This window comes from Toxorhynchites rutilus, chromosome 2, assembly GCF_029784135.1.
Source record: "Toxorhynchites rutilus septentrionalis strain SRP chromosome 2, ASM2978413v1, whole genome shotgun sequence".
NCBI lineage: Eukaryota > Metazoa > Arthropoda > Insecta > Diptera > Culicidae > Toxorhynchites > Toxorhynchites rutilus.
Genome location: NC_073745.1, coordinates 208,302,326 through 208,315,081, shown reverse-complemented (window position 1 = coordinate 208,315,081; position 12,756 = coordinate 208,302,326). Strand labels below are relative to the sequence as shown.

Below are 12,756 nucleotides of genomic sequence, written 5' to 3'. Positions count from 1 at the left end.
TTGCAGTAATGATAAGCCAAGATCAGTAAATCCTGGTTTTCGTCATTATTTCCAATCATTCCAACTTTGTCGACCTCACCCGATCATTGTTAATGAATTATTGAATTGATTTCGATACTTATGATTGTGTGACTTCATAATTTGTATTGTATAATTGTGATGTCGATTGTGAATGTTTCATAATCGACAATGCACAATGGGCTCAAATATGACCTGGGATGACACACTTCTATGAAGTTTCATGGAGTTTTGGAACGATCACTATCACGGCAAGCGGGGGATCACCGGCCATTTTACCTACAAAGCGTTATGATTTTCGTTAAATTCGTTTCCTGACGAAATTAATCACTTGCTCAGTCCTTGCTGAACACCTTCTATCAGATCTCTTCCGGTCATCAAACGAGGAAGTCTCACGGAACTTCCTAAAGTGGTCTTTACACAATCATAAGTATCGAAATCAATTCAATAATTCATTAACAATGATCGGGTGAGGTCGACAAAGTTGGAATGATTGGAAATAATGACGAAAACCAGGATTTATTGATCTTGGCTTATCATTACTGCAATAGAGCAGGGATACTATCTTTTTTTTATAAATAAAGGTTGATAAGGTTCATTTTAGCACAACAAAGTAACTTGTCCACATCTAAAAACATTTTAAACGAGTGAATCAAACATAAGCTGTTAAGAGTACTATGCACAAAGACAGTTTTAAATCGTTAAAAGATAAATAAAACGATAAATAAGTCGAAATAACATTCAATTTTGGAAACTTTCACGAACCTATTGTTATCTTGGTCTATGTAGTTGTAGTGGACAAAAATATCGAAAAGAAATATGAAATCGATTTTTTTCTGTTTGTACACATTTTTTGTGAGTTAACACAATTTTTTGCTGTCCAGCTTAATGACAAATTCTATTAACCTTATCAACCAGCTTTAAATTTGGTTCTTATAACGTTCATGTAGGACCTTTCGATACAGAGATATTTTTGTTTGAATGAAAAATTACTTCTTCGTCCATGGTGATGAATAATTCAATAAACAATGATCACACAAATGATGTACAAGTTTAATTCGTTGCTTTGGCGAAAACATTTTTAAAAATTTTTTTTGCATCAATTTTAAAAAGTGCCATAGACAGGGTTTTAGAAAATCATTTGCATATTGCAGTAAGTTATTAGCCTAGTGTATTCCCAAAATGTATATGGGGGCTTAGAATGAAAGAGGTGTAAGTGATTTGATCGATTTCTTTGCATCAATTTTCTCTTCAGTTAATAACTCAACTGCAAAAACGTTCCAATTTGAGTTTGCTATAGAATCCGATAGATGAGCTTCTGACCTATCTTCCACATTGTCCACCAAAAGAGAGAGTCGATGTAGAGAAATCGATGATGTCACTTACACCCCTTTCATTTTGAGTCCTTCATATGTAAGAATGCGTATGTATACGTGTGAGTTTCATCACTCCTTGCAATCCTTGTACGTGCAAACACATGTAAATGAAAGTCTACGGATATCATTTTGAGCAATATGCGTTGAAGTGCTCATTTAACGTTTGCATTAAAAAACAGGAAGTGGGTTATATCTATTGTATAACCGCAAGGGTGACGTAGAACTATCGTTGATTTAGAGATCATTTGTATGAAGTTGAATCTGAATTCATTCTGAATGAATGAATATTTGGGGGACTTCGAAAACGAGAGCGTTACGTTGGAGGCACAAGGTTTTATGCATCCAATATTGGATACGGAAATATCCTACTGATGGGGAAGAATAATCTTCAGAAGCTATCCTGTTAATTGCGATTGATTGAAAAATCACAAAACCAAATGTATTTGGTCACAGTGTTACATGGATAGAAAACATTCAATTAAACTCTTTCACATGAATGTATTTTTAAATTCCCAGAGGAACTGGTAGATTATTTTCCGGATCTTTCTCGATGCTGAATGGCATCCAAACGGAAAGAATTCCGTGCGTGTATGTGTGTGTGTAGCGGCTACTTCGATGGTCACCTTCTCTTCTCCTGAAGGATCGGCTTCCCTGTGCTCCCTCACAGTTTCAAACAAACTGTTTGCGTTTCAGGGCAGATCTCGATCCTTCGCCGTCCAGCACCCTCAGCAACGATGTTGTCTTGTCGATGTCCTCACGAAAAATGAATGTATCTCACCACCAGAATATCGCTTAAGTATGCTTTTTGTGCGTATTGAATCGAGAGAAGGCGTGGTTTACGATGACAATTTGGAAGGCAAACTAGAGGGGAATGGACTCTCTGAGCTCGGAACTTTCTGAGCAATAATCGATTGCGGGCGCATACAATATTGGATACGGAAATATCCTACTGATGGGGAAGAATAATCTTCAGAAGCTATCCTGTTAATTGCGATTGATTGAAAAATCACAAAACCAAATGTATTTGGTCACAGTGTTACATGGATAGAAAACATTCAAATAAACTCTTTCACATGAATGTATTTTTAAATTCCCAGAGGAACTGGCAGCTTCTTTTCCGGATCTTTCTCGATGTTGAATGGCATCCAAACGGAAAGAATTCCGCGCGTGTATGTGTGTGTGTGTGTGTGTAGCGGCTGCTTCGAGATCTTCCCGGGGAACCGTTTGTGGCATCACTCTCCTCCTGATGGATTCCCTTCTGGCCTAAGGTGCACAAACAGGCTCTTGGTGACACCGTTCATCCGCGCTTTCATGATAAACGAAGAGCTTCACCACAACAGCGACAACATGCTTCAATCGCTGTTCAATTCGAACTGAGTGGATTTCCGAGCGGCGCTCGCTTATATACCGATTGGTGATTTCAATAGCCTGTTTTGAAAGCAATTTTAATGACTATTGAAACAAGTTTTTGGATCAGAAAGTAACAAGTATAGAACGCGTAGACATTTTATCTTTCGAGTGAAGTGTTTATCATACCATTTCGTTCAGTTGTTTAGGAGCTATTAACGCTCAAAATCTCGGTCTCCGGCGTAACGCTTTCGTTTTCGAAACTATGATTTTACACCCCGGTTTAGAAATGAAAGACGTAGTCCTACGTCAAAATGGACTTGTTTCGGATGGTGACAAAAAAACCAGAACCAGAACCAGAACACCGAGTCTTCACCCTTATGGTATTTCTTGATGAACGGCGCATCTTCCGGCAGGCCCTTCGAGCGACTTTGACATCCCCTTCTCACTGATTGTCAGCCACAGCAGTACCTTCTTGGGGAATTTGGTGTGTGAAATAAACTTCACTTCGGAGCTCACTTCCTTCGTGGGGGAAGCAAAATACGAAGTGCCCTGCCAGTCGTTGCGATCCAGGGTGATATAGGTCTCGTCATCCATTACCACCGCCACGTCGCGATTCACCGGGTAAATCGACTTGACCATCTTATTCAGCTGCCGCTGCGTCATTGTCTGCTGCTCCGAGACCAATGGACGGGATTTCCGTTTCCTGACATGTTCGCCAGGTACTTTTTCACCGTTTGGCCGGTTGCACCGACCTCCCGGCCAAGCGCACGCTGCGGTGTAGCCACTTTTCCCTTGATCTTCCTCTTCAGCATCCTTCGGAGATTCTTGTCGTTCATTGTCGTCGGCCGTCCGGAACCGGGCTTTCTTTCGATGCTCTGATTGCTGTCCAATAGTGCCAAGATATTGTAGATGCCGGAACGGCGTATCCGGCGTCCACAAAGTGCCACACGATATCCGTTTTCGACGCGGTGGGGTACCGTTTTTTGAACGCGCACACTTCTGAACGAAGTAGCTCAACAGTTTTCGCCATCACTGTTAACGTCCGAGTGATATAGCTGTTAATTTTCTTCTGCTGACTCATGGGTTACTATGATTGGTGCTGCATGGGTAGTTTCGTCAGTGCGTGTGATGGTAAACCCATAAAAAAACGGCAATTCCTGTCCATTTTTTATGCAAACGTTACACTTCAACGCATATTGTACCAAAAGCTCAAAATTCTATCCGTACACTTTCATTTCAATGTGTTTGCACAAGGTATAAGGACTGCAAGGAGTGATGAAACTCAAACGTATACATACGCATTCTTACATATACATGTACTCCTCATCCACAAACTTATGAAAACGAAAGTTTATTAAATTATTTATCATCAAAAACGAAGGCGAAATATTTCATTCAAATAAAAATACAGTGACTCAAATCCGTAATCGTACTCCACAATGTAGATCTCTTTTCCCTTCTTTTGAAAGTCGAAAACTAGCTTTCGGAACATTCTATTTAGATAAAGTTATAGTGTCATATGAGAGTTAAATAGTTTGCTATCTGTTTTCAGAATAATGGTTTTTGTATCTCTAAAAATGGCGAATATATGTGCTAATGTATGAAAATTGACTCAAACTCATAATCGTACGCTGGTTGAAATATCTACTCGATTTCGAAGCCGTTGGCCAATTTTTGAATTCCATCATTAGTATCAAACAAAATGTGATGGAATCGAGGATTCGAGTTTTGCCAAGACAATGACCAAGAGCTAAAGACATATAAAGTTCGCACATGGTTACATTACAATTACTCAAAAGTTATTGATATTCCTCCACAATCTTCTGACATCAATCCCAGTAAAAAACTGAGGAAGTTAATTGTGTAGGAAATTCAGAAACCATTAAATTTCTAAAAATAACGATTTTAAAAACCACTTGATGAAAAAACTTATAAATATTCCTTCCGAATACAACAAAACACTCGTAGATAAGGCCAAAGACAACTAAAGATAGTTACAATGAACAATGGATACCATACTAATGATGGAATTCAAAAATTGACCAACGGCTTCGAAATCGAGTAGATATTTCAACCAGCGTACGATTATGAGTTTGAGTCAATTTTCATACATTAGCACATATATTCGCCATTTTTAGAGATATAAAAACCATTATTCTGTAAACAGATAGAAAACCTTTTAACTTTCATATGACACTATAACTTTATCTAAATAAAATGTTCCAAAAACTTATTTTCGACTTTCAAAAGAAGGGAAAAGAGATCTGCATTGTGGAGTACGATTTCGGATTTGAGTCACTGTATCTCCGTGTTGAAAAATCCCACAGACATGTTTTAGGGATCAAATTAAAGTAGGTTAATAAGGTTACATGGATTTGCTATTGATTCAGTTGACAAAAAAATGTGTTAATTCACAAAATTTCTGAAATAACAGAAAGAAATTTCTTCTCGATATTTTTGTCTACTACATTGCGTTTCACAACTATAGAACCACTCATTTTTTCTGAGTTTCTAGAGATATGTAAGAAGTCGGTTGAATTGAAGTCTATAGTGTAGAATACAGTAACTATCTTCATTTATAAGACTGGCCATTTCAACTTTATTATTGTGTTCAGGCACGAAACATTCAAAAAACTAAAATTTCAGTGTTTCATAACTATAAAACCAGATGAAAAAACTCTCACTCCTTTACAAAATTTACGTCAATTTAACATGAATTACGATAAGTTCCTAATTCGTAGGTCATCTTTAGTTCTCAATCAGTTGAAATAACCCATTCGGGGTGGTTACGACCAAGCTGCGCCATGTCGTAGTGTGTATCTCTTTCTACGCAGAAGATACTCGTTTAACCTCTTGATTTCACTTATAGCTGCATCTACAATTCGTACGATCACACCTCATAAGTTCCTGACAGGGTTTTGATTTGGTAAACAAGTTGACCAGTCCAGAATCTGAGGCCCCTATTCATTAAACCATGCCATGACCTTCCAGATTTTATGAATTGATGCCAATTTACTCAATAATAAAACTGTTTTTGTTGCTAAAACAGCAGTAAATTCTTGCAGTAAATACATCAATCCGAAGCTATAATCCGGAAACTCAGAAAAAATGAGTGGTTTTAAGGTGAAGGTGGAAGCTAGCCATAAATGGCTGCCACAATGGCGCTCATTTCTTTCATCTCCCTCCCTCACCTCTCGCCCGAAAATCAATAATTTTACGAAACAGTGTGAAGAAAATGATCGTTTTCGCACACTTCCCATCAAGTAATATCAACCAAACTTTAATCGATTACTCACAAGATATTAAATTTTCATCTGCTTTCGCACCGTATAGTGAAGAACGTCGGAAAACTCGAGCAAGTGCTCTGAAAGTTAAATTTTCGTTTTTCAATCTTCTGCAATGGTTTTGTTTGTATTGGTGGAAGCATCGTTATTTTTTCGACACTGATGCCAAACAACATCATCGAAACAGCTATAAAAACCACTCAATAAAATGTTATTCCAAAGTCATAGCGTCCCATGTCATGAAAATCAATAGAATAAAATTGTGTTGATATCAATACAATTATTATTTTTACGTTTAACGGGTCTATAATGTAAGTTTTAGCAACTTTAACATTGGGTAAGAAAATTGTATTGCAGAGCTCGGAACACTGCCACGGCTGCCTATGCTTTCAAAAACAGTAAACGGAAAAGTATTAAATTCAATCTAAATGCCTCGGCCAACGAAGAGAAGGGTTAAGGCTTTCCAACGTGAATATGTGAAAACAATATGATCAACGAAGGAAAATATTAAGGAATTATCAACATCGAGTTACTATGCGGAAGAACTTGTTAATACCAAAAGAGCCCCAATTCGCATGTGTTATAAATTTGCTCATGTTACGCTCGCGTATAATCAGAATCATATGCAAATGCACCTTCTATATATATTTATATTTGCAATTGTTCATCGGAACATATCGTTCATACATTTTACTTTAGTATTGAATTGTTATTTGTTTTTTTTTCAAATGTATTCAAAGACTCGTGTCAATGAAGCGCCACACAGTCTGATAAGTGAATTGATCTATTTACGTGTGCTTTGCTCTTCTTTCACAAACACTATTACCCCATTTTTACACTAGGGTTTACCTATACTACTACAATGGCTAGCTTCCACCTTCACCTTAAAGTTGTGAAACACAGTGTATATTTACACACACCAAGATAGCAATATGTTCGTGAGATATTCCAAAAGCTGAAGGTTTGGAGCTATCATTGTTTCAATAGAATGTTTCGGAAGCTTATTTTCGAAATTTCAAAATAGTGAAAAGAGATCTGCATCTGGGGTATGATTTCGTGTTTGAGTCACTGTACTTCATTTCGATGCTATAACTTTCAAGTTTCGAAATACGCTTAATCTTGGGATTTTCAAATGATGTATATACCATCTACAGGATGTTTAATAAGTTCGAATACACTTTAAAACTGTGTTAAAAATAAAAATAAAAGATATTCTTTTCTGCGTCAATTTTATTGAGGCACTGTTTATTGAGAACCTTTACGACGTATTAGCTGGGAGCAAACGATCATTTTGGACATTGTGCGGCTGTTGCAAGACAAAGAGTTTCTCATCAGAAAACACTAACTCCTGACCTGCGTGTAGCGAAAGTTTCTGGCTCTGTCCAGCCTCTTCTTCGTTGTAGCCTTCGTTACCCCGTGAACCTTGCGTTTCTTGTACGACTTGTATCCCAGGTACTTCGTCATGATGGTGTGGGCAGTCCCGATCGACACATCCGGGTCAGTTGCGGTCTTCCGGATCGTGCGGTTCATATTGCAACGAACGCGGCCGCCCGGATCTCGTAAGGTCCTTAACCCTTTCGCTACGAGAATCGTCTATAAGCGACATCCGCGCGACGACCTGTGTGTACGAGCGTCGTCTTTGGACGACATCAGGGTGATACTGCACATCGATTACACCAGCGCGATGTGCATACTTTTCGGCGCAATGGTGATGATGAGATGAAATTTCGATTCACCCCGTGGGATTTCAACTGCCGGAATATGTCGCTGGGTCGCTCACCTCTCGCAAACAACTTTACTACGACGTCACGGTACTCCTCCATCGTGCGCGGTGAACAAACAACAAATGACAGCAAGTCGACACCGTGCGCGTCGGTTAGCCTATAAATGAGGCTTAAGCTGACACCAATACAAATACACAGAATGCACATGGTGCACACCTACACTCCGATGAAAAGTTGTATTCGAACTTATTAAACTATATATGCGTTGATTTTCCAAAATCACTTAAAATTTTAAACTTCGCACACTGTATCTCTAATTTTTTTTTCGAGTATCTATATGGTGTTTAAAATTCAGAGTATGGTAATGAGCAAAGTTTAATTTCTGGGAATGTTTAGACATAAAATTTCTTGAATTATATTTTATAACCAAGGCATTTAATATTTCAGACGAGTAACCTACTGATCGCTACTAATCGAGATAATGTTGGACGTCATCGCAAATAGAGGATGTAATTGTTATCATATTCTATCGTTCACATTCCGTATTGTATTAGAATAATTTTATTTGATCATAAACACGGCTCGATAATATTTTAGATTTAGATTTTAGATTCGAACCTAACAGTTTACCTATGCTGATCGGCGTCCGGTAGAACTTCTTCGGTGTTTTTTTTTGACGTAGAACTACGTCTTTCATTAAGGGTGCCAAATCAGAAAACAGGTCACGTTTTTATGAAATAAAGCTAACGTTAATAACTATTTTTGCCGCGAACGGATTTTGGCGATTTACATACTAAACGAATCGGAAATTCCCTAAAATTTGTTTAATATGCTATACATTAGAATCCCTTGGTTTGTAAATGGTTAAAATTCATGAAATTTTTAAGCGTTTCTATTTTCCCATACATTTGTTCAATCCATTTGTGTGCTTTCCCGAACAGAGCTGTAAATAACGAGCAACTTATCGACGAGTAACGAAGGGGAAATCGTAAGATATGAAGTCACCGTGAACAAAGGAAAAGAAGAAGAATGAAGGGGAATACTTGCCTAGAGTATAAACATTGGATCTCGCTGAGGCAAACTTGGTTAGAGGCGAATGAACTGCAAAGTTTAAAGCCTCTTAAAAACAAAGAAAGAAGAAGAAGGCAAACTTTCATTCGGCATCGGACTGTTGAGCAATACAGTTCACTTTGCTTTTGCTGCGCTTCGATCTAAGATTGGACCCCACCAGTGGTAATTCAACTTGGTCGTCGTGTGGTTTTTCCAGTTCGTTTTTCGCGTTATTCGTATCGTGTGTTTTTCTTTCCGCGTCATAAATTGGACGCTTCGCATAGTGTGTGATGAGCAAGAAGAAGGGGAAGGCTGGCTCGAGCCCTGCAAAAAACGAACGCATTGCCGGGGGTAATAAAATTTCGAGGCAAGTGTCATCTAATGATGCACGCGATGTTAGTGCAGTGAAAAGCGCTTGCACTGAACCGAGCCTTCGCATCGAACAACAGCGAAGTAGGCGACTTCGGCGCTTCGGTCGAAAATGTAAACGCCGGTACCCATGCAGCAACCAGCTCCCCCCGCTGGTGGTGAACGCGGTTGTTCTTGACAAACTCATCAGCGAATTTGCATCGATGGGTGTTACAGCAGAGTACAAGCTGTGTGGTATAATTCAGTCTTTTTCCAAGCAGTGAACATTGTTTGTTTTCCGTCATAATGGCTTCGATGGTGCTTTTGACATTGCATGAATGTATTAAACTGACGTCATGGTGTTTAATCACCAAGAAAGTGAATGTCGTTCAGGAATTTTGAAGGTGATTAGGTTTCGCTTGCCAATAGCAAAACTTCCTCCACTAAGGGTGACAGCTGCGCTTAGCTAGAGTATGAGAAAGTAATGCAACTTTTTTTCGAGGCCAGTAATATAAACAGAAGTTTCTTTTGAGAATAGCGCAAAATGATGAGAAGTGTTTATATTCCTAGTAGTTTCAAGCCACCAATGTATGGCTCTGTATGCATGCTATGGCGAACGCTTGTTTGGCGCTTGGTTTACGTTTTACGAACGACGCCTGGAGGTGCAATTTCACTGAGGCAATACTAAATAACATGTAGCATGATATTCGATACTTGCAAGTGTTGTCATTGTTGTTGTTTTCTCGCGGTGCCAAAGATATATTGATATAATCGACTGTAACCGAGTCTATGTCAATTGCGAAAAAGGCCACCGGAAAAGCGTTTGAGGTAAATTTTCAATGCATTGACATGAAATAATTTGCGACATACGATCAGCTAGTGTATTGTTCTGTGAAAGCAAGAATGAATCATCAGTCAATTATCGTCAACTGATTCTACAATGAAAAAAACATTTCAGAGATTGTTCTATTAAGCAGTTGTTTCTAAAACTTCACAGCATTATAGAATAATTTCCGAAGGTATAAACGAGCGACTTATATAAAATAACAGTGTAGTTCTACGTCAACAATGCGGTCGTATCTTGGACACAACCTCCTATAATTTTTTCGACAGATCGGTATAAAATATACCGATCTCTACTAGAGAATGGAGGGTAAGAAATACCGTCTATATAAGGGAATACGTTTCAAAATGCGGCTATTCCCATCGCAAACACTGAACATAGAATACTATATGAATGACAAAATGAACAACACCAACCTCAAAATCAGAACTAAACTTTATTTTGATTTGCTCCAGGAGATATGCGTTACGAGAACCTGTCTGTCTGTGGAACTTCGGCAAAAACTACAAGATATCCCGCTGACGAAACGCAAGGAACTTGTGGAGAAAAAGTTTACCGGCTGTACGCCCCTATCCCTTGCGTGTGCATATGGTAAGGTCGAGGTAGTCGAATATCTATTGAAGGTGTGCGATGCTGACGTTGAGCGGAAAGGTGCCTATGATTGGACCCGATTGCGGCAAAACGAGAACGAGGACGGGCGTGATCATCCCACGGGAGACAACTTCACCCCACTGTGTTGCGCGTGTTCATCCGGGAAGCTTCCGGTCGTCAAATGTCTCATTCGATATGGCGCCGATGTGAATATTCCTTCCGCTAGCGGTTCGATGCCGCTGCAAATTGCATGCGCTACGTTGAACATCGATGTTGTTCAATTTTTGGTGCAACACGGAGCGGACGTTCGGAAGGCGAACTACGACGGCAGAACTTGTCTCTTCGATTCGGTTCTATCGGTCGACCTGTGCCGTTATCTGCTCAGCGAAGGTGCAGACGTGAATGCGCGCGATGTTTACGGCAGAACTGCTCTACACTGGGCATGTCAGTACAATAGTCTCAGAACGACGGAGCTGCTGCTGGATCATGGCGCCGATCCGTTGGCAAAAAACCGTTACGGAGATGACGCTCTACAGCTAGCGTGTATCGAAGGATCTATCGATGTAGCAGATTATCTCATGGGACGTATCGATTACTCACCAGAAAGATTAGCAGATGCTAACGAGCTGCTAGGAGCTACATCAATTGAAATGCAAAGGAGAATCCAACGTTGGCGAAAGGCTCTTTACATTCGACTCAGTCAACGCGTATATGTTGAAAAGCGACCAGTGATTGCACCACGATCTGCCTTCCATAATGCTGTTGAGTATTCTACCAGTGACGAGCTGGATGCTATCGCTGTGGATAGCGATGCATTACATATTCAGAGTTTGTTGATTTCCGAGAGAATATTAGGAATCAATCACGAGAATACCTTGTGCTTAATCATGATCCGAGGTTATTTGTACCAGCAAACGTTACACTTTCCAAGGTGTATTGATTTGTGGCTGCTAGCGCTAAAGGTAAGAATTCAAAAGCATTCCCTATTGCACTACGAAACAAGTCGTACTGCACGGGCAATTGTTGGATTTATGCTAGATTTGTTGGAGACAGATGATCCATTTTCACCACGGTTTGCGGATGTTCATGTGTTGGGGCAACTTCTGACCTCAAACGCCTCTGAAGTACGCCAGCAGCTCAGTGTTCAACCATCCCATTGGAAACAACAGCTAAACTACGATCGAATAGTCGAATGTGTAACACATTTGATATATCTTCTGCTTCACACTGCAAAAAGTAAGGATCAACAAACATTGGTTAAACAATCGGTTCGGAAGATACTTCAATATAACATGCGGCGCGCATCAACCGGCGAAACCCTGTTGCATTTATCCATTTCCAAAACGATTGCTATCAAAAGCGAATACGGAACGCGTGAAAGTAATGCTAGGCGGATTTTCCCTGACTTAAGCGTGATAAAATTGCTGCTGGAATGTGGTGCGCCTATCAATGCGCATGACGACCTTAAAACCACTCCACTTCTGGCCGCTTCCTGGCCGTGGAACTATGACCGAGAAGTGGTTCGTTTTTTGGTCGCACAGGGGGCCCACCTGGACATGCCAAACCTGCAAGGCGACCGGCCGTCTAAAATACTGGCGATGAACCCGGAGAACGATATCTCCTTGGGGAACCACATCTCGTTGAAGTGTCTCAGCTCGAATGCGATCGCCAGGTTTGGCATTCCCTATCACGACAAAATTCCCCGAACACTGGAGGACTTTGTGCGGGCGCATGCTCCTGCCAATCGATAACGATATGGTGCAATGATGGTCTCAAAACGAGTGCTAATAAAGTAGTTCTCCGATTGCGCATCTCCTGACTTCTTTTTAACAAACCTTCCCATTTTCCACTGATTAGAAATAATTCGGCGAGCTATTCATTGGTTAAGTAGTACACCCAAAATTGATTTTTAGCTCATGTTTTGTCATCCCGATTTATTACATTAAATGAGCGTAAAAATGACAGAAAATGCCATGACTCACAAATACTGGTAAGCGTTTGTATAATATACTAGCTGACTCGGCAACTTCGTCCCGGCCAACATTTGTCTTTTGTTATCAATACCTTCAAACATTCACGTTGTATTACTATGAGCAAGTTCATGGGTCGCAGAACTGTTCATTGATTGATCTTCTAATCGACGCCGTTGAATTTACCTTTTACTATAAAAT

At 39.8% G+C, this 12,756-nt stretch overlaps 1 protein-coding gene across 1 annotated transcript; it reads left to right on the top strand.

Moving 5' to 3' along the window:
- Positions 1 to 10,341: 10,341 nt before the first annotated feature.
- LOC129766626 (protein fem-1 homolog C-like) lies at positions 10,342 to 12,336 on the top strand. The gene has a single exon (XM_055767203.1). It carries the CDS (start codon positions 10,342 to 10,344, stop codon positions 12,334 to 12,336), a length of 1,995 nt encoding a protein of 664 aa, XP_055623178.1.
- The last annotated feature ends 420 nt before the right edge of the window (positions 12,337 to 12,756 follow it).

Bases quoted from the DNA above. Each gene is read 5' to 3' on its own strand.
- LOC129766626 (XM_055767203.1), top strand. From the start codon at position 10,342: ATGCGGCTATTCCCATCGCAAACACTGAACATAGAATACTATATGAAT.